The sequence below is a fragment of the Monodon monoceros genome, unplaced genomic scaffold, assembly GCF_005190385.1.
Source record: "Monodon monoceros isolate NGI ecotype Baffin Bay Population unplaced genomic scaffold, NGI_Narwhal_1 Super_Scaffold_16, whole genome shotgun sequence".
Lineage (NCBI taxonomy): Eukaryota > Metazoa > Chordata > Mammalia > Artiodactyla > Monodontidae > Monodon > Monodon monoceros.
Window position 1 is genome coordinate 7,090,703 of NW_021703772.1, and position 23,226 is coordinate 7,113,928.

A 23,226-nucleotide genomic window follows, 5' to 3' on the forward strand; every position below is an offset into this window, starting at 1 on the left:
TTTCTAAAAGTCCATCCCTAACCGCGTCTTCAAGCCTGACTATCGCTTTGCCTATGAAGTGAAGACAAACAAATGTTGGGGGGAATTTAGAACATCACGCGGTCTCTCTACTTCTAACTCGAAGTTAACTGTTCAGTAAATAAAGGCCTGTGGGAAACTAGAGAACTAGCTATGTTGAGGAAGCTGCTGTCACCATAAGGATGCGGTGACCCACATTCTAGGAAAGTCCAGGTAGCAAAGCAGTGTTGGGGAAATGTTCTGAGTGTACTGGGTGAAACTTGTGGAGAGACTTAAAGCTATAGCTCCTCTGGACAAGGAAGCAGCAAAGAACAGGATTTCCACTGGAGCAGAAATAAAAGCTCGCTACCAGTCATGATGAAATTGTGTTTCTGGAAAAGAAAGTGCCGTGTGTGTGTGTTTTTCCTAGTGATAAATGATTTATAACAACAGCATCACATGGAGAAATAACTCTGTGGAAATCTACAAAAATGATGGCTCTGGGTCCAATTGGCTGAAACTGCGTTAGTTGAAAGCCAATTCCTTGAAAGTAAACCTGACTGGCCAATTTGATGAGGGCTCGATTTGTCAAAGAAATTATTCGTTAAATTTACCAAATGTACTGACTGTGCTTTTTAAGAGCCTTTAGAAGGAAAGTTCAAATTGATTGCTGCTGATGAAAGATTCTTGTTTGCATAGAAACTAAGCTAAGATAGATATGGCGCCAGAGAAACTGACAAAAGAATTCTGAAACTGCTGTATATGTAATAAAACACAAAACAGTATAGACTGATAAAACCTCACCCACATGAAATGCTATTTTTCCAACCAACATGTTGACCTTTCATTTGCCATGGGATTGTTTTGGGTCCCTGTGATTTCTTTCAGATGCTTTTAAATGTGATTTTCTATTTTTTCAAGCATTTAAAAAATTCTTTTGTCAATTCTTCAGAGAGTGTATCAGCTTTAAGTTTGCACTTTTAACAATTAAAATGTAATTAAACTTAATTTTAATGGTAATGAAATTAAAGCACATCATGAAATTAAAACACTGAAAGAAACTGGAATTTTTACCAATTGGTCCTTCAGTGAATTCAACAGCAGAACACTCAAGTTTTGGTGAATTGGCTCACTTTAAAAACCTGCCGTCACTGGCAATCTTGAGCCATCACCACCCACGTAGAAAATAGGCTGATTTTAATTTATCTCCTCTTGGTGCCCTTACGTGCTTATCAGATGTGCCGGCTGCAGCAAGAAAGACGAATGGCAGCAAAAGCTGTAGCCTCTGGATCCTTAGCAAGTGTGGAAGGGCTGGCGGTGTACTCCCGCCCACCCCTTCCCATAGCAACTGGCCTCGAATTAACTTTCGTTAAAAAAAAAAAAGCCAACAACCACCAAGTTCAAATGCCATGAAAACAAAACCTCCAACAACCAGATTTCTAAGCCCCACCCACAGCCCAATTACCCGGAGCTGGACACCGGGGCCAAGTGCAGGGGTCACCCTAATGAGCTAGTTCTCTCACCCACGGTCCCCCTTCTCCCATCCTCACAGCAGCCATTACCCATAGAGCTCCTTGCAGAGGAGCGCCGTCAGTTTCTTGAGATGAGGCAGACTGCAGGAGCCCGACTTCACAAAATCAGAGTCCAGGGTGAGCTGAGTGCTTAAATAATCTTGGATAGCTTTCAGATGCTCTTCTGGAAGCCTGAAAAAAAAAAAAGGAGAGATAACAACATGCTTCTTCGGTTCCTAAACGACAGACACCAGCAGTAACAGGCAGAAGAAGAAATCTGAATTCTCAGCGTCTCCAGCTGAGACACCGGCCCCAGGAGAACATTCGCACACCTGGACAGGCTCCCTGGGTCTTACTGAAGGGGTGGAGATCAGGTCAGACAAGAGTAAAGGGGCCCAAGGGAGGCTGCCTCTAAACCCACCCACTGCTTTGATTGGAACAGCTCTTCAATCCATTCATTCATTCATTCACTCACTTAACAAATATGTATGGAGAGCCTGCCCTGAGCTCTATTCTGGGAGCTGGGATGCAGCAATAAACACAATGCACAAAGTCCCTGCTCTTTAGACCTTGTTGGAGCTGATGTCTTAGTAAGGAAGTATAGCGGTAGATTAAGTCTGTAAATAAAAAGATAATTTTAGTAAACATCATGACAAAATAAAATAGGGAAAAGTGCTAGAGAGACGTTGGGTGGGAGGGTGCTAGTGTCCTTTGGGGGTCAAGGAGACCTCTCTGAGGCAGTCGCAGAGCTGGGACCTCAGTGACAAGAGGGAGCTAGCCATCCAGCTATTTGGCAGCGGGATGTCAAGTACAAAGGTCCTGAGGTGGGAATGAGGCCAGCCTCGAGGAACAAAAAGTCTGTGAGGCTGGAGCATAAAGAGTGAAGGAAAGTGTTAGGAGTGGAGGCTGGGAATAATGAACATTAATATATAATAATGAACATTATAGGTGGAAGGAAGTGATACCGGCTGGGGATGGGAAATGTTTATCCGTTGAAAAGGAGAGAGAACAGCTTTGAAAATGTACAGAGGACTTGTTTTCCTGCTTCATCAATTCCTAAAGATCGGATCTGAGGGCTGAGGGATGCTCTAGTCCAGAGATGGCAAATGGCTACAGCTCACAGGCGAACTCCAAGTTCACAGCCAAGGGCCACCTGGAACTCTGTGTCAGGGAGGTTCCCAGTCATCCGAGGCTCCGAGGGGAAGTCTCTGTGCTGAGTGATGGGGCTGGGGGTACGGTATTGGCAGCCTAGGTGCCGGGCCTTTGCACCCCCAGCCCTTGCTCCTGGTCTGGTCCAGTCCCTTTCAATTACGGATGAAGCACATGGGCCCGAGGCAGGACCTGCCCTCGCCTCTCACAGGATGGCCCAGCAGAGGCAGAGCCCGGGCCGCATCGCGCCAGGGCTGCCCCCGAGGTCTGATCGCACCTCTACATTCTACCACCCAGCAGCATTTTTTCCTGGATAACTTTTGAGCTTTTGTTCCTATAATAATGAACATTATAATTACAGCAAGTATGTCCTGAGCATAACATACCAGTCACTCTGCTTAGCCCTTTATGCTCTTTTTTCCCTCTAATCCACAAATCAACGTTATGAGCCAGATATTACTATTATTCCTATTTTACAAACAAGGAAACGGAGGCTCAAGGATGTTGATTTACGTGTGTGAAAAAATTCATACAAGCCTTAAATAGCTTTGCTCCAGCCTTGCAATCGAGTTGAAGCTAGAGGTCACAGGGTTGTTTTTTCTCTAGGATCCTTGAAAGAATGAAAGGCTGTTGCTCTTGGACAGCAACAGCTGTTCAATGAAAGGCCGAAAAGACATAGATTAGCCATTTTGACTTATTTAGCCTGAGAAGTCAGCAACTATTTATGTACCAGTTGTCATAATATTTAAGTTTAATCTGTACTTATTCTGAGTCTTGACACCATAAAAAAATCCAGTTTCTGCCTCAGTCTGTTTTGCTGAAAAGGAAAAATCTCTCCTACAGCATTAAGATATGTACTTTAACAGTTCTCGTGCCTGTTGACTTTAACTTTGAGACCATCAGTACTTGCTTTAGGAAGCGATATTTGTTAAAATGTTTGTTGTAGAAAAGTGTTGACATAAAGAAGTTAAACTCTGTTTATCAGAGAAGGTTGATTTTACTCAGTAGTCTTTTCTTAACTATGACCTAACTGATTAGATCTAATTAACTTGCACAAAAGACTGTGCAGGTTGTCTTATAATTAAGAATAATCTAAAGGCAGTCCTCTGTGTACAAAGCTATTTTACAAGCAACACAGATTAACTTGCAAACACAAGGCAGAAGCTTAGTTTTGCATGACCCAGAAGAGAACTGAGGGCAGGCACCATGGTCCCTCCAATGTGCTCCACCCACACACCTCCATCTCCAAGCAGAAGTTTTAGGCAAGTTCCATTGCCATTTGTTAGCTGAGAAGCCACACCAGCTTCCCCTCAGCTGCCCCCGCCCCCTCTCAGGAGGCTGCGTGGAGGCTTGGCTGAACACCTTGTCCTGCCCCACTGGGCCCTGAGTCCCTAGAGAAGACCTGTCCCTAGAGAGGAGGGACTGACAAGGAGATGTAGCCAATAGACCGCGTGGGAGAGTCAGGAGGTGATGGGCAGCAGTGGCACCATTGTACATCCTTGCCTATTTCCTCAAGGGCTGCCCTGCATTTAACACCAAAACCTGGAGAGAAATAGAATCTTAAGGAAACTAAACAACAGGCTCTGCCTGAACTATTTTAACAAGCATTTGTTATATGGATACATACATCAGGATAATCATGGTAATGGCTCAACATATCCAAAGCACTGGATATTTAGCTTCCTGAGAAATAGCACAAGGAATTCCAGGAGTGTGCAGAGAATATAACCCGGCGGGCCTGGAGAGCACAAGGAATTCCAGGAGCGTGCAGAGAATGTAACCCGGCCGGCCCGGGGAAGAATTAGAGGAAACGTCAAGGTGGAAGTATAGAAACACCAGGTATCTTAGCAACTGGTGGCTGTGTGCATCTTCAGGCATTTGCTTTGTATTCGGCTAAATCAGATGGTAGGTGAGCAGCCCTGGCTGTCTCAAATTAATCTTTCAAGCTGGAGATGTTGCATTAGCCCTGCCAATAGGATATTCTTTGGAGGGTCTTTTCCTCATGAAGAAACAAAAAAAATGTTTTTCAATTTTTAACACATGGAGATGGCTGTGTACTAATTAATTCATTCAACACAGATCTAGGGAGTGCCGACTCCGTGCCAGGTGACATGCTGGGTGCTGGGGACACAGTTCCCCTCACGGAGCGTCCTCCCTGTGGAAGCCATCCCCTGGCCTGAGTTAAAGTCAGGGCCTCTGATTTGCAAAATAACCAACGCCCCTCCCAGCCATACCTCCACCTCCCATCATCCAGCCTGGGCCTGCTGAGGGAGGCGAAGGGGCTGCAGGACCTCATCAACATGGACTAGTCTGGTACCACATACGGGGCCAGATTCTGAGAGCCCTGGATCAGGGCAGGTGAAACAAAGTGTTAAAAGGATTGCACCTCACTCCTTCCACCACAAAGAAAGGAGTGGCATGCGGTGTAGACCTCACAGTCTACACCACACATGGAACAGTTGCTCTGACCCATTTCCCGGTGACAAGGAAGTTGGCCTCCTTTGCATGGGGCCCAGAGCAGGTCCAGGCTGCAGTGCAGGCAGCTCCTCCACTGGGAACATCTGAGTCAGTGGACCGCATGGTGGGAGGAGTCTTTGGGACGGGAAAAGATGCCATGTGAGTTCGCAGCAAGCCCCAGCAAGGGAATCACAGCATAGGCCCCTGAAGTCTGGAGCAGGGCCATGCCATCTGCGGCAGAGAACCATCCATCATTCCAGAAACAGCTCCTGCCATGCCGCAGGGCCTGGTAGACATGGAGCACCTGAGCAGGGCCATCCAGTGCCCATGCAGCCAGAGCTGCCCCGCGAGCTGGGCTCCCTCAGACCCACCGTCGGGAGGCTGGCGGGCTCCAGAGCAACCTGTCCTAGTGTGGAAGCGGCATCTCCAGGAGACAGCACAGGGTGAGCTACCTGGGTGTCATGGGGCCTGCCAGGTGGGGACTCACCCACTGGTGTCCATGGTCTGCAGGCGCTGGAACAACGTCTCTGAGAGGCTTGGCCGGCTGACCTCCGTGGCTCGAGGATTATCGTTGGAAACAGGGACCTCCTTGGCCTCACATGGCCCGGCAGATAAATGGATGTTTCTGGGTGGCAGCTCGGGGGGAGACAGGACGCCTTCTACCCAAGACAAGAGCAGGAGTGCCATCTGGGCTGACTGCTCCCTCCCTCAGGATCACCGCCTGCGGAGAGGGGCACGTGGCCCACCCTCTCTGCCCTCTGTGCGGTGATCCTGTCCACCCGCCACGTGGGGTCCAGGCCACTGCGCCCAGCTACAGACCCGTCTGTGCCTGCACTGTCCCTTCCCGGCCCCGCTCCCTTGCCAGCTGACTCCTGGGCTAGACAGGGAGCCTGCCAAGGGCAGGGACCTGGTCTTGGTGGTCTCTGCCCCGGGGCCCAACGCAGAGTTTGTCCCCTTGAGGAGCTCTGCAAACGCCTGCTGGGGTCCGATGGCCACGCCGGGCAGGGCTGCTGGCTGCGGACGGCTGGAGACAGCAGCCCCAGAAGCTCAGCAGGACGGCCGGCTTCGGGGCAGAGCAGGGGCCCTGGACCAGCAGAGGTTGGGCTCCCGTCATGGGAGGAGCTGGGCCGGGGAGCAGGCAGGTCCGGCCACACTGCCCCTCTCTCTCCCACCCTGGCCCCCTTTTCTTTGCCCTTTCTCTCCAGCCTCTGTCCTTCTTTCTCTCTCCCTCCAGACCCCCAGAGACAATGAAAGGAAGTGAGGGGCTCCCTCCACCCAGGGAACTGAGATATGAAACACATGACTTGGACTTGGCCTGGGAGATGGGACTCCCGCCCGTTCACCTTGAAAGCTTCCATCCTGCACGTACCACAAATGGGTGAGGGTCCTGAGCCCCTGGGGTCCGCAACCTCCTGTCCGAGCGTCTTTTCACACGGGGTGGCTGCCCCACGGCTCTGGACACAGAGCTGCCCGGGGACGTTCTCTTTAAAGGATGAGCCGTTCCTTCACTTCCTCACCTGGCTTGGGGTTCTTTCAAGGGTTATGATCCCGTTTTGAGCCCCATGGGGACTGGCAACGCCTTGAGAAGACCTGAGCCAAATCCGACCCCTTGGACTGGGGTGGAAGACGCTTGGGTTTAAGCAGACAATGGGTCTTGTTTTGGGAAGGGAAGCCAGCCGTCCTGAGATTGTGCTTCTCTTTCCGGATCTTTTGGGGGGTCTTTTTCTAGTGTTGGGGTCTTTCTTTAGATGGCCGTGCCCGGAGGGACAGAAAAGCTGGCGTGGGGGGTGAGAGGGAAGTGCAGAGGGCATTTCTGCATGATGGCTTCTCGGTGTCGAGGCCGAGCCTGGGCTCCTGGGGGCAGCTGGGGGACACACGGCCCAGGCACAGCACTGGCGAGTGACCCTGGACTCACACGTGGACATGTTGGCTCTGCCTGTTTCACAGCTGAGGGCGCCTCTTACTGGGCCAGGGAGGCGACGAGGGACACGGCTGCCTGCGTCCCCTTCACCTCTGCAGACCTGCGCTCCTTTTGAAACACTCTGCCTGGCCCTCGTCTCCTCCAGGAACTGGTGAGATGGCTCTTCAGAGTTTACCCTCGGAGGAGGCTGCCGATGAGCTGTGCAATCGCTCACGGTGGGTCACCAGGCAGGTGGGAGGAAGGGTGGCCCACGGAGGAGGTTGCAAGGACGCCCAGCACGTGGCGGGCAGCAGCCAGGGATGGGCAGAGTCAGGCCGGGCACCCCACACCTCTGGTCTAATCTGTCCTTCAGGGGAGACGCCGGGGGTCTCGGTTCCAAGCCCTGGGACTTAGGAGGAGCCCTGACCAGTTGAGAGGTTCAGTTATGTATGTCAGGGCTTTCTTTCAGGACATGAACTTTTGAGGGGAAGAGAAGGGGAGCTGCCTGGCTGCACTGCCTCTCTGCCCGACGCTCGCTCTATTAGTCTGTCCCTCCTCTGTTTAAACAGCAGGACTGACTCTCACATACCTTTTAGGGGCTGTACTTTATTTTCTTTTAATGATGATATAAAGAAACATCCTTTCTCATCCTTCCAGCTTGGTGCAACAATCTCCTTCCTCATTCTCTTCACAGCAAAATTCAGCTAATTATTTTGACAATGATTTTAGCTGCATTTATTGTGTGCTTACTATGTACTAGGCGCTGGGATCTACACTGACTCCTCTGATGACACCCTGAGAGGTAGATATTATTTTTAGTGTCTCTTTAAGAGAGGTCTGTGGTTTAGAGAGGTTAAGTAATTCACCTACGGTCACACAGCTGAGAATATGGGGTGCAGGAAGTTTGACCCAGGTCTGTCTGAACCCAGAGCCTGTGTTCCTAATTGGTCTTTAACCACCATGTCACTCCCTCTGATAACCGGACCCACCCAATCTACAAGCACTTGAAGTGAGAGAAACACCCCAGAACTTCACTATGGGACTCAGATGGCAAGCAGGGTCCCGGAGGCACCTTCCCGTCCGTCCCTTCCTACCTGTCTCCTCCTCTGGCTCATCGCCGGCGTCCTCCTCCTCCAGTGGCACAGGGTACTGCAGGTGGGTTACCAGGCCCATGTTTTCCTTCTTGTAAAACTCGATAAGCTGGTCCAGCTTGGTGAAGAACCTCATGGGGACGCCTTCGGATGCCTGAGGACAAATCCCAAGCAGAAGCACATTGAACTGGTTGGAACATCACTCAACCACAAAGGCCACCTGCAGCAGGGACCAGCGAGGCCTAGAGTGACCACAATCCAGAAGAAGCCCTGGGCTCCTACGCAGGGCCTGCCTGCGACGCCCACACCCTCACAGCCCCTAAGAGCCACTCTGCAAAAGGCACAGATAGGACAGTTTTAAAGACTTTTTTCTTTCAGTTTAAAAAAAACTTTTATTTTTAAAAGTATTATGTTACCAAGTCATGCATTTTCATTATGGAAAACAATTTAAATACAGAATTAAAAAAAAAAAGAAAGAAATCACCTGTATTCCCACAACCCCAAGAGACCTATTTTTAATAGTTTAGAATATTTTTTCTAGACCTCTTGTGTGTATGTTTGTGTGTGTTTGGTGGGGGGAGTTATTACCCCACCCCCAAGATCATTTATTTTTAAACTCGGGGAAAAATCTATTATAGCAATTGTTTTGCTTTTATTTTTATATTTTTCATTTGATATAATTCTGTTTTGTCAAAACTCAGAAAATGGTTGAGGCAGCACAAAAATCTTCCCTGATTTGTATCTCTGTTGTTGATGACAGAAGAGCAGGAGGGTAATTCTACTGGGCTGTTCAAATGCCCTGGGGCCAGGTCTCCTTATCACCTGGTGGCTCTAGCAGGAAACTCAAGTTCGCCCCTCGGCAGCCAGCCCCACCCACTGAGGCCCTGCCCCTGCTGAAGCCCTGCCCACATGAAGGCCCCACCTCTGTGATTCCCCGTGGTGGGCTATCTGGCAGCAGGGTAGGATGGGAGAACTGCAAGCAGAAGGCTTAGGGTCTCATCAGTGCTGTACCCTACTGCTCCTAACCCAACATGTCCCAACATCCTGTCCATCCTCCCTGTCCAGTCCCCTGCCCCGCACCTCCTTGGTGTTCCATCTCAAGGTACGGCACCATTGTCTCCCCACTGGCCCAGTCAGAAGCCCAGAGGACTTCTCCCTCCCCCGGCACAGATGGCAAAACGGGACAGTGTAAGGCCGGGTGTTCCTCATCCAGCCAAGAAGATGCTGCGTGAGGTTGCAGCCCCAGGTGGAGGAGAATGATGTAGCTGGGCTTTAGGGAAGAGCAGTGAGCCGGGGTCAGCTGGACAGAAGCAAGAGATCAGGCTGCTGGTGGGTACAGGGATGAGCCCCAAAGAGGCTCCCCTTCTGGGTGGGGCTCCCCAGGCCTTGAAGGAGCAGAGCGCCCCCCACGTCCTATCACTAAGTGCCTATGAGTCACCCCCATTATCATAGTAGCTAACAGGTCAATGACATTCATGTGATTTAGAAATGAGTTGAGGAGGCGCTATCTTTGGAGTTGGAGGTCAGGGGCCCAACTGCTCCTCCGGGGGCTGCCTGCTGCTGGGACCCATCGCCCATGGGAAAGGAGAATAGGGAAATAGGGTGCACGTTGGAAAGCCCACCCAGGTCGGTGGGGTCTGGGCTGAGCGAGGCTGGATCGTCTTGACTCGCCCACCTTCAAGTCAGGTGCCTATTGTTCCGGCACGGTTGGCACTGACGTGGGAGGTCATCAGGGCCACAGGTAAGTGGGGCTGGGAGAGCAGACAAGGCAGGACGACCCAGACCGGGACAGATGCAGACATCTGGGAATGGACCAGGACTCAGACCTGTCCCTGAGCCCAGTTCCTGGTGGTAACCCCAAGTAGCGGTGAGGATGCGTTTGCCTTCAGAGACTCCGTCTCTCCGTCACTCACCTTCACTCAGGCTCCACACTTGCCTCTCTGTCTCCCCTCGTCTCTCTCTCCACATGTATTTGTGTGGGGGATGCAATGCACGCACGTATAAATCTGTACGTGAGGGCACGTCTCTGTTTGAGCGTGTGGCTTAAGCTATTCAGTAAATTAGTAGAGTTTAACAAAAGGCCGGGCCTTCTAAAAAGTAACTTAAATAGGTTGAAAACCCAAAGTGAGCGGAATAACAAAAATAATTTGACACGACACAAGGTCGATGAACTTGATTCAGTTAAAGCAGTCGTGACAAGTGTCATTCTGTCAAAAGAATTTACAGCTAATGGATGACAAGCCATTAGGCGTATGGATAAAGGATGTGAAAGTATCAAAGAAAGTCAAAGTCAAACGACTCATGTGTGAGTCTGGAAAAGGGTTCTCAGCTGGAGGATGTCTGGGGAATGTGCGTTTGAGAGAGCACATGAGCTATGGCAATTTAGATGCACCAATGCTGAGACACTATTACTTTATGTACTGCTAAAAGCTAAAGCATAAACCAAGATACACCATCAAGCTGCGGGTACAACCGATTTCGGAGATGTTAATATGACAAAATAAATACCTTAGAATTGATGAAATACGCTGGGGTACTAAGCGTGCAGAAGAACAGAACACTCTAAAATTCATCTGAACACTATGGATCCAGTGAGGGAGGAGGTGGGCGGGTGCTGAGCGCGGAGACAGAGCTGCTGGGACACTGCGTGTGCTTGGACTGGTCACAGAGGCCAGGGAGCCAGGGCCTGGTGAACCACTGCTGCTGGCTGCCCAGGTGGCCCAGGTTCCCAGGAAGGTAGAGAATGAGGGTTGAGTCCAATCCCAGCCCCACTCATGGGGGTGAGGAGTGCAGTCTGGACAGGTGGGTCGGAGGCTCCGTATGCCTAGGAAGGAGCAGCCCCGGCATGGCCTTCTCACTCCTGAGCTGGGCCGAGAAAGGCCCTCTGTCAGGCAGGATGGCCAAGTCAAAGCCAGGAGTGGGAGTCAGGGTTTCCAAGTGGACAGTGCCTTGACCGTGGGCCAGCAGGAGGACTGGGGCCCCGTGGGGATGGGGGCCTGGTCAAGTGTGATTCCGCCTGCCCATGCAGCCTATAGTCAGGGGCCAGATCTGCTTACTGTCGTGTCCCCAGATGGTGCCAAAGGGCCTGGCCGTCGTGGGATGCTTGGCAATTAGTGCTTGCATGGACTTGCAGGATTAGGGTCAGGATGAGTCAGGGGGAGAGATGGTCAGAGAGGACCCTATGTGGGCCTGGGACTGGGGACACAGAGCAATGGCTGGGGGGAGGGTAGGTAGCAGGGGAGCACCCCCTTCCTTCATCCTCAATCTGATCTGCCAAAGGTGATGCCTTTCCAACACTTTAAAATGTAAAATGTCTGGGCTTCCCTGGTGGCGCAGTGGTTGAGAGTCCGCCAGCCGAAGCGGGGGACACGGGTTCGTGCCCTGGTCGGGGAGGACCCCACATGCCGCGGAGCGGCTGGGCCCGTGAGCCATGGCCGCTGAGCCTGCGTGTCCGGAGCCTGCGCTCCACAGCGGGAGAGGCCACAACAGTGAGAGGCCCGCGTACGGCAAAAAAAAAAAAAAAAAAAGTAAAATGTCTGACTACAAGGTTGTCATGTGTATCAGTCAGGTCCAGGCAGGGAGCAGAAGCCACATTCGCCTGGGGGATTTCAGAAGGACTTAGTGGACAGGGTGTAGGAATACACCTGCGAAGTGGGGGAGCAGTTTCCCTCTTAATCCAAGCATAAGGGGGGCAGATGCAGGACCCAGAGACGCTGCCAGGCCGGGGCTGAGGCCTTCCACGAAGCCAGCCCCATAGGGAGGAAGCAGGGGTGGTCCCCCACCCTCCCATCATGCAGCTGTGCCTTCCATCCTCCAAACGCCACCGGAAGCCAGGGGATTTGGAGGGGGTCTGGGCTCGAACGTAAGACACACAGCACAGAAGCAGCCCACGGAGCCCACGGTGACAAGACGCCCAGGGAAGCTGTGGGAAAGTAAGGCTTGCGTGTCCTGCAGGCAAGGGCAGCCCTCACCCCAGGAGGGGGACCGGCCATGCTTCTGGGGCAGGGGGCTGCCCTGGATCCTTAACGGCCACCAGATTTCAATTCCTCATTCCACAGCCGCTGCCTTCCTGAAGAGATTCACCAAATCATTCTGAAACAGAGAAGGAAACCCTGAAGCCCCACGCTAGCCGTTCGCTGCAGACAGCGGCCCTCACAGTTACAGATGCCCCCCAGGGTGGTGTCCCTAGGGGAGTGATGGGATTTCTGCTCTGCGGCAACTCTCCCACCACCAGGAACAAATTTCTTCTCTCTGTGGCAGATCCCCAGCGCACAGAGCAGAAGCTTGATCTGAAAAACACAGAGCAGCAATTCCTGCGTTAAGTCGGCTCTGAACTTACGACGTGTGGGGCAAAGAGCAGACGTCCCTCATAGTTTGTGGGATCGACTGAATGGACATGAATTTATGTTCATCACCAAAAGTGATGCAGGAAAAAAAACGTGGTTAGTTCAGATCGTGAAACAAGATACCTAACTCTTCTCTTGCCTCCTCTCGCCAGGTCTATGGAAATTTCCAGGTGATATCCAGCAAGATCATTTCAGGGAGTCCCTGCAGACAGCGCCTTGCCAAGCCCGGCCGTGCCTGCCTCCCCACAAGCTTATAAGTTTTCGAAGGAAGGGGACCCTGCTAGGTTCAGCCTCACATAGTCCCCCAGGTGCCTTGCGCGGCTAATGACAGGCCTTACCCCGTTTTGAGACATGTGTGCAGTGCCTAAAAGGGACTTCACAGTTGAAAAGCTGTAGCTTCCCACACTGCGATGTGGGCTGCTGAACCGGACTCTGCAGGGAGAGAACCCTTCACTCTACGGCTTGGCCCCTGTGCTCGTCCAGGTACAGTACTCCTGGGAAAGTGCGGACCAAGGGGACAGGGCTGCCCCACCAAGGCCCCAGACCACTAGGGTCTTTAAAACAAAGGACAGGGGCTTCCCTGGTGGCGCAGTGGTTGAGAGTCCGCCTGCCGATGCAGGGGACACGGGTTCGTGCCCCAGTCCAGGAGGATCCCGCGGCCCATGAGCCATGGCCGCTGAGCCTGTGTGTCCGGAGCCTGTGCTCCGCGACGGGAGAGGCCACAACAGTGAGAGGCCCGCGTACCGCAAAAAATAACAAACAAAAAAACAAAGGACAGCTGATGTCCAGACTGTTGGAAGCTCAGGGTTGCAGTCTCTGAGAAATGTGGTGTTTCCAGAACTAGTTCCTGGGCTCTGACTTTCAGACACCCTCCAGGGGAAGGTGGAGCACCCCACAGGCCGAACTTTCCCAGAGGGTAATTTTAACTTCAGTGCTGTCTGCTGTCACTAAATGGGGAACTGAAAGAAGGCGAGGCCCCTGGGAGGAAGCCAGCAAGGGGGCTCCAGGAAGACGCTGCTGCCCGGCACCTTCTCCTCAGGCTCTGCCAGGCTTCGTTTTAAAATGAAAAGTATATACAAGCATTGTGGAAATTTTACAAATAATGGGAAAGTGTGCAGAAGTGGTGGTGGGGCAGTGTGCTTATTATCCCAACTATAGCAAAGCGTTTCTTTCAAGTCGGTGGGAAAGTCACTAGAAAGATCTGAAGCAGGGAGACAATACCATTTGTCTGCTGTGACGAGAATGGCGGGGTGGGAGGCGCTGGTGTCATTACTGTTTCTGTTTTCCCAGTGGGGAGGCCCTGGGCCCGTGGAGGCTGGAAGGGTGTCGGAGGCCTCAGAGGCAGTGGCGGGCTTCAGCCGAAGCCCAGGAGTCCCCAGCCCTGGGGCTCCCACACGTCCAGAGGCAGCTGCACTGATGGAGCAGAGCGAGGATATGGAACTTGGCTGTCCAGGCCCAATCCCCGCCTCCAGCAGCATTTCCTCCACTCAGACATCAGCTCAGCAAGGGCAGGACTCCCCGCCCAGGCCTGGCCACCTCGCACGGTCTGGAAGCTACCTCCTCCCACCCTGCCTCTGCCCTCCCGCACCTCTGCCAGACCCTGAGGTGCTTTCCTTGGTCTTTCTTCTGCCCTCAAGCCTGGTCTGAATCTTTAAGCACCTCCTCTCCCCCAAACCTCTTCCTAAGAATCACAGACTCCAACGTGGCTGATGTCGCTGCCATTTGATGAGATGGGAAAGGGGGGTGCGCAGGCAAGTTGGGGAAGAGCCCTGGAGAAAAGCTTCAGATCCAGAAATCCCTCTTTAGCCATCTGACCTGGAATGGACCCCAGGATGTGTCTCCTTAAAATCCGATCAGCTCTTCCTTTTTCCCTTCCCTTCTCCTTTTTTCTTTAAGAAACGTATCATTTTTCTTTCTTTCCTTGCGCTTCCTTTGAAGTGGCCAGAGCCAGTGGGGCTTTGGGGCTGGGGCCAAGGAAGTGGTCAGGGGGCAGAGGAAGTAGCTGGGGCAGGGAAGTGATCGGAGCCTTAGAAGCCGGCCTGGCCGGAGGCCCAGGGGCAGCAGAGCAGGAAACGAGCAAATGAAATATATGGAGAAACGGGGGCGGATCTCTCACTGCCAGAGAAGGGAGTTAGGTTAGAATGAACTCTGTCTGTAGTGTTCAGCTGGAAGGGGAAGCTTCATTGTGAACTCAGGGTTTTTTACTATATACAGATAAATACTGATGCAGGTGTGAGTGCGTGTGTGTGTCCACACACATTTCCCGGCCCTGTCTTCTGAGAGGATCCAGAAGCAGCAACATCCCGGTGACAATGAACCCACCTAAATACCACCCTCCAACAAAAAGAACCAGACTCCTTGGAGACAGGGCCGGGCTGAATCTAGGGCTGGGGCAGGAAAGGTATATGTGGGCCTGGAACATCTGTTGCCCCAGAAAGTAAGGAAATGTTCACAAAATGATGAAGATTTGTCAAAAGGGTACAGGAGTCAGGAGACAACTGAAGGGACAGTTGAAAGGACCATCTGGCACAATTTGAGCATCAAAATGAATAATAAAAATAATTATAATTCATTGAATAAAATAAGAATTCATGAGTCTATACCCATATAAATAAATGAGAAGGGAAAGCTCTTTCTCACACTAGATGCCAGTTAGTAACTGTCACAGGAATGATGGAAACAGTCACCGTTTGGCAACCTTCATAGAAATAGTTGATTCAGGAAAGAACCAACAGATGCCGAAGACTCTAAAACTAGTGGGTGAGCATCTGAGGAGGAACAGGCCCTCTCGATTGCCTCAAAGTGTCTTCCCACAAAAGAGTTAATCATTTTAAAGGGGAAAATAGTAACTTTACAATGAGAAAACCTGGCAGACACCACCTTAACCAAGTGGCAAAGTTAACTTTACCAGTAATGGGACAAAGTGACATGGTGCCTTCCTGGGATGGGTACACAGAGGACACAGCAGCGCTTCTGTGATGCACCCACCAAAATGCAGCACCTGGACTCAGTTGCATGGAAACATCTAAAAACCCCACATTGAGGGACAGTCTGCAACATTACTAGCCTATTCTCTGCAAAAATGCCAAGGTCATGAAAGACAAGGAACTGTGCCTCTAATGGGCACTAAATGGATGTGATAATTACATGCAACATGTGATCCTGGATTGAACTTTGGTCCAGAGGGGACGGTATAAATAAATAAATATTTGTTTACATATGAGTTTTACATATATTATATATAAGTATATATATATCTTATATACTTGTAAATATGTATAATATATGAAAAACATATATAAACAAATATTTATTTTTAATATAAATATTTAAATAATATCTACATATTGCTATAAAGGGCATTATTAAGACAACTAGGGAAATTTGAATGGGGTCTGAAGATTAGATAATAGTATTTTATCTATGTTAATTTCCTGATTTTGATGGTTGAACTGAGGTTATGTAAGAGAGAGTATTATCATTTAGGAAAAACACATTGAAATATTTAGGAATAATGGGGCATTGTCAGCAACTTATGCTCCAATAATTAAAAAAAATAATAATAATATGAGACCAAGAGAATGAGAAACTTATTATGCTAAAATGTTGATTGGGGAAAGTGAATGAAGGGAATACAGGAACTTCTTGTACTGTTCTTGAAATATTTCTGTAAGTCTGAAGTTATTTTCAAAATAAAAAGTGAAGGAGACAATCAGGGTGGAAATGATCTATATCTTAAACACGAGAGTGGTTATATCCAATAACTCTTTTGAGCTATACACTATAATAAAAAGTTTTTTTTAAAAAAATTAGCTTGTGTAACCTAGCTCATTAAATTAATATGCACACAAGAACACACACACGGGAACAGGGTTCAAGATGGCGGAGTAGAAGGACGTGCGCTCACTCCTTCTTGCGAGAGCACCGGAATCACAACTAACTGCTGAACAATCATCGACAGGAAGACGCTGGAACTCACCAAAAAGATACCCCACAACCAAAGACAAAGGAGAAGCCACAATGGGATGGCAGGAGGGGGGCAATCACAGTAAAATCAAATCCCATAACTGCTGGGTGGGTGACTCACAAACTGGAGAACACTTATACCACAGAAGTCCACCCACTGGAGTGAAGGTTCTGAGCCCCACGTCAGGCTTCCCAACCTGCAGGTCCAGCAACAGGAGGAGGAATTCCCAGAGAATCAGACTTGGAAGGCTAGCAGGATTTGATTGCAGGACTTTGACAGCACTGGGGAAAACAAAGACCCCACTCTTGGAGGACACACACAAACTAGTGTGCACATCAGGACCCAGGGGAAAGGAGCAGTGACCCCAGGGGAGACCCACCTGCTAGTGCTGGAGGGCCTCCTGCAGAGGCAGGGGGCGGCTGCAGTTCACTGCGGGGACAAGGACATTGGCAGCAGAAGTTCTGGGAAGTACTCCTTGGCATGTGCCCTCCTGGAGTCTGCCATTAGCCCCACCAAAGAGCCTGTAGGTTCCAGTGCTGGGTCGCCTCAGGCCAAACAACCAACAGGGAGGGAACTCAGCCTCACCCATCAGCAGACAAGTGGATTAACGTTTTACTGAGCTCTTCCCACCAGAGCAACACCCAGCTCTACCCACAACCAGTTCCTCCCATCAGGGAGCTTGCAGAAGCCTCTTAAGACAGCCTCATCCACCAGAGGGCAGACAGCAGAAGCAAGAAGAACTACAATCCTGCAGCCTGTGGAACAAAAACCACATTCACAGAAAGACAGACAAGATGAAAAGGCAGAGGACTATGTACCAGATGAAGGAACAAGATAAAATCCCAGAAAAACAGCTAAATGAAGTGAAGATAGGCAACCTTCCAGAAAAAGAATTCAGAATAATGACAGTGAAGATGATCCAGGACCTCGGAAAAAGAATGAAGGCAAAGATCGAGAAGATGCAAGAAATGTTTAACAAAGACCTAGAAGAATTAAAGAACAAACAAGCAGAGATGAACACTACAACAACTGAAATGAAAAATACACTAGAAGGAATCAACAGCAGAATAACTGAGGCAGAAGAACGGATAAGTGACCTGGAAGACAGAATGGTGGAAGAACAGAATTCTGTTCACTGGCGCAGAACAGAATAATGAAAAGAAATGAAGACAGTCTAAAAGACCACTGGGACAACATTAGGCATACCAACATTCGCATTAGAGGGGTCCCAGAAGGGGAAGAGAGAGAGAAAGGACCCGAGAAAATATTTGAAGAGATTATAGTCGAAAACTTCCCCAACATGGGAAAGGAAACAGTCCAGGAAACGCAGAGAGTCCCAGGCAGGATAAAACCAAGGAGAAACACATTGAGACACATAGTAATCAAATTGACAAAAATTAAAGACAAAGAAAAATTATTAAGAGCAACAAGGGAAAAACGACAAACATACAAGGGAACTCCCATAAGGTTAACTGCTGAATTCTCCGCAGAAACTCTAAAAGCCAGAAGGGAGTGGCATGATATATTTAAAGTGATGAAAGGGAAGAACCTACAACCAAGATTACTCTACCCAGCAAGGATCTCTTTCAGATTCGATGGAGAAATCAACAGCTTTACAGACAAGCAAAAGCTAAGAGAATTTAGTACCACCAAACCAGCTCTACAACAAATGCTAAAGGAACTTCTCTAAGTGGGAAACACAAGAGAAGAAAAGGACCTACAAAAACAAACCCAAAACAGTTAAGAAAATGGTAATAGGAACAGACATATCAATAATTCCCTTAAATGTGAATGGAGTAAATGCTACAACCAAAAGACACAGGCTTGCTAAATGGATACAAAAACAAGATCCATCTATATGCTGTCTACAAGAGACTTACTTCAGACCTAGGGACACATACAGACTGAAAGTGAGGGGATGGAAAAAGATTTTCCATGCAAATAGAAATCAAAAGAAAGCTAGAGTAGCAATACTCATATCAAATAAAATAGACTTTAAAACAAAGAATGTTATAAGAGACAAGGAAGGATACTACATAATGGTCAAGGGATCAATCCAAGAAGAAGATATAAGAATTATAAATATATAATTTATATATATATATATATTCCAAATATATATATATAATATATATATATAATTTATATAAATTTATATAATTTATAATATAAAAATATTATAAATATATATGCACCCAACATAGGAGCACCTCATACATAGGAGCACCTTATATACATAAGGCAAATGCTAACAGCTATAAAAGAGGAAATCGACAGTAACACAATAATAGTGGGGGAATTTAACACCTCACTTACACCAATGGACTGATCATCCAGACAGAAAATTAACAAGAAAACACAAGCTTTACATGATACAATAGACTAGATAGATTTGATTGATATTTATAGGACATTCCACCCCAAAACAGCAGATTACACTTTCTTCTCAAGTGCACACGGAACATTCTCCAGGATAGATCACATCTTGGGTCACAAATCAAGCCTCGGTAAATTTAAGAAAATTGAAATCATATCAAGCATCTTTTCTGACCACAACGTTATGAGATTAGAAATCAATTACAGGGAAAAAAACGTAAAAAACACAAACACAGAGAGGCTAAACAATATGTTACTACATAAGCAAGAAATCAAAGAGGAAATCAAAAAATGCCTAGAAACAGATGACACAAAAACACGATGGTCCATAACCTATGGGATGCAGAAAAAGCAGTTCTAAGAGGGAAGTTTATGGCAATACAAGCCTGCCTCAAGAAACAAGAAAAATCTCAAATAAACAATCTAACCTTCACCTAAAGGAACTAGAGAAAGAAGAACAAACAAAATCCAAAGTTAGGAGAAGGAAAGAAATCATAAAGATCAGAGCAGAAATAAATGAAATAGAAACAAAGAAAACAATAGCAAAGATCAATAAAACTAGAAGCTGGTTCTTTGAGAAGATAAAAGAAATTGATAAACCTTTAGTCAGACTCATCAAGAAAAAAAAAAAAGGAGAAGACTCAAATCAACAGAATTAGAAATGAAAAAGGAGAAGTTACAATGTACACCGCAGAAATACAAAGCATCATAAGAGACTACTACAAGCAACTCTATGCCAATAAAATGGAAAACATGGAAGAAATGGACAAATTCTTAGAAAGGTATAACCTTCCAAGACTGAACCAGGACGAAATTGAAGATATGAACAGAGCAATCACAAGTAATAAAATTGAAACGGTGATTTAAATTCTTCCAACAAAGAAAAGGACCGGATGGCTTCACAGGTGAATTTTATCAAACATTTAGAGAAGAGCTAACACACATCCTTCTCAAACTCTTCCAAAAAATTGCAGAGGAAGGAATACTCCCAAACTCATTCTACGAGGCCATCATTCCACCTGGAAAAGATATTACAAAAAAAGAAAATTACAGACCAATATCACTGATGAATATAGATGCAAAAGTCCTCAACAAAATACTAGCAGACAGAATCCAAGAACACATTAAAAGGGTTATACACCATGATCAAGTGGGATTTATCCCAGGGTTGCAAGTATTCTTCAATATAGGCAAACCAATCAATGTGATACACCATATTAACAAATTGAAGGATAAAAACCATATGATCATCTCAATAGATGCAGAAAAAGCTTTTGACAAACTTCAACACCCATTTACGATAAGAACTCTCCAGAAAGTGGGTATAGAGGGAAACTGCCTCAATGTAATAAAAGCCATATAGAGCAAACCCACAGCAAACATCATTCTCAACGGTGAAAAACTGAAAGCATTTCCTTTAAGATCAGGAATAAGACAAGGATGTCCACTCTCACCACAATTATTCACCATAGTTTTGGAAGTCATAGCCATGCACGGCAATCAGAGAAGAAAAAGAAATAAGAGGAATACAAATCGGAAAAGAAGTAAAACTGTCACTGTTTGCAGATGACATGATACTGTACATAGAGAATCCTAAAGATGCCACCAAAAAGCTACTAGATCTAATCAATGAATCTGGTAAAGTTGCAGGATACAAAATTAACACACAGAAATATCTTGCATTCCTATACGCTAACAATGAAAGATCAGAAAGAGAAATTAAGGAAACACTCCCATTTACCATTGCAACAAAAAGAATAAAATACCTAGGAATAAACCTACCTAGGGAGGTAAAAGACCTGTACTCAGAAAACTGTAAGACACTGATGAAAGAAATCAGAGATGACACAAACAGGTGGAGAGATATACCATATTTTTGGATTGGAATAATCAATATTGTGAAAATGACTAACTACCCAAAGCAACCTACAGATTCAATGCAATCCCTATCAAATTACCAATGGTAATTTTACAGAACTAGAAAAAAAAAACCTTAAAATTTGTAAGGAGACACAAAAGACCCCGAAGATCCAAAGCAGTCTTGAGGGAAAAAAATGGAGCTGGAGGAATCAGACTTCCTGACTTCAGACTACACTACAAAGCTACAGTAATCAAGACAATATGGTACTGGCACAAAAACAGAAATATAGATCAATGGAACAGGACAGAAAGCCCACAGATCAACCCATGAACCTATGGTCAACTAATCTATGACAAAGGAGACATGGATATACAATGGAGAAAAGACAGCCTCTTCAATAAGTGGTGCTGGGAAAACTGGACAGCTACATGTAAAAGAATGAAATTAGAACAGTCCCTTATCACCATATAGAAAACTAAACTCAAAATGGATTCGAGACCTAAATGTAAGACCGGACACTATACAACTCTTAGAGGAAAACATAGGAAGAACACTCTTTGACATAAATCACAGCAAGATCTTTTTTGATCCACCTCCTAGAGTAATGGAAATAAAAACAAAAATAAACAAATGGGACCTAATGAAACTTCAAACCTTTTGCACAGCAAGGAAAACCATAAACGAGAAGAAAAGACAACCCTCAGAATGGGAGAAAATATTTGCAAATGAATCAATGGACAAAGGATTAATCTCCAAAATATATAAACAGCTCATGCAGCTCAATATTAAAAAAAATAAACAATCCAATCACAAAATGGGCAGAAGACCTAAATAGACATTTTTCCAAAGAAGACATACAGATGGCCAAGAGGCACATGAAAAGCTGCTCAACATCACTAATTTGGTTTTGCAAACCAAAACTACAATGAAGTATCACCTCACACTGGTTAGAATGGGCATCATCAGAAAATCTACAAACAACAAATGCTGGAGAGGGTGTGGAGAAAAGGGAACCCTCTTGCACTGTTGGTGGGAATGTAAATTGATACAGCCACTATGCAGAACAGTATGGAAGTTCCTTAAAAAACTAAAAATAGAATTACCATATGACCCAGCAATCCCACTACTGGGCATATACCCAGAGAAACCATAATTCAAAAAGACACATGCAACCCAATATACATTACAGCACAATTTACAATAGCCAGGTCATGGAAGGAACCTAAATGTCCACAAACAAACGAATGGATAAAGAAGATGTGGTACATATATACAATGGAATATTACTCAGCCATAAAAAGGAAAGAAATTGGGTCATTTGTAGAGATGTGGATGGACCTAGAGACTGTCATACAGAGTGAAGTAAGTCAGAAAGAGAAAAACAAATATTTTATATTAACGCATATATGTGGAATCTAGAAAAATGGTCATGATGAACTGGTTTTCAGGGCAGAAACAGAGACACAGATGTAGAGAAAAAATGTATGGACAGCAATGGGGGAAAGCGGTGGGCAGGGGTGGTGGTGTGATGAATTGGGAGATTGGGATTGACATATATACACTAATATGTATGAAATAGATAACTAATAAGAACCTGCTGTATAAAAAATAAAATAAAAAAACCCAAAAACCACACACACACCCAAAGAGGAAGGGGTTTAAAAGTCATCTTGTCCAATCCCTATCAAAATATCCAGGAGATTTTTCGCAGAACTAGAACAAATAATCTTAAAATTTATGCGTAACTGCAAAAGAGCACAAATTGCCAAAGCTGTCCTGAGGAAAAAGAACAAAGCTGGAGGTATAACCCTCCCCGATTTCAGACTATACTACAAAACTCCAGTGATCAAAACAGTGTGGTATTGGCACAAAAACAGAAACACAGATCAATGGAACAGAATAGAGAACCCAGAAATAAACCCATGTACCTACGATCAATTAATCTATGACAAAAGAGGCAGGAATACACAATGGAGAAAAGACAGTCTCTTTCAACAAATAGTGTTGGGAAAACTGGACAGACACACATAAAATAATGAGATTAGAACAATCCCTCATACCATATACAAAAATAAACTCAAAATGGTTTAAAGACCCTAATGTAAGACATGAAACCATAAAACTCCTAGAAGAGAACATAGGTGGAACGCTCTTTGACATAAATTGTAGCAATATTTTCTTGGATCAGTCTCCTAAGGAAAAGGAAATACAAGCAAAGATAAACAAATGGGACCTAATTAAACTTAAAAGCTTTTGAACAACAAAGGAATCCATCAACAAAACGAAAAGACAACCTACAGAAGGGGAGAAAATATTTGCAAATGATGTGACCAACAAGGGGTTAATATTCGATGTACAAATAGGACATACAACTCAATAAAAGTAAAATCCAATAAAAAAAGGGCAGATTGCGAAAGACATTTTTCCAAAGAAGACACACAGATGGCTAACAGACACATGAAAAGATGCTCAACATTGCTAATTATTAGAGAAATGTAAATCAAAATCACAATGAAGTATCACCTTACACCTCTCAGAGTGGCTATCCTCAAAAACTCTACAAATAACAAA

The 23,226-nt window shown here is 46.7% G+C and overlaps 1 protein-coding gene across 1 annotated transcript in view; it reads right to left on the minus strand.

Moving 5' to 3' along the window:
- INPP5D (inositol polyphosphate-5-phosphatase D) overlaps positions 1-23,226 on the minus strand; it is a 130,258-nt gene that overhangs the window by 59,051 nt on the left and 47,981 nt on the right. Inside the window, exons 3-5 of the mRNA XM_029225078.1 lie at positions 8,109-8,259; positions 5,602-5,773; positions 1,560-1,700 (exon numbers count right to left, since the gene is read on the minus strand). Coding sequence (XP_029080911.1) covers positions 1,560-1,700; positions 5,602-5,773; positions 8,109-8,259 — 464 coding nt within the window. The remainder of the gene's footprint in view (positions 1-1,559; positions 1,701-5,601; positions 5,774-8,108; positions 8,260-23,226) is intronic.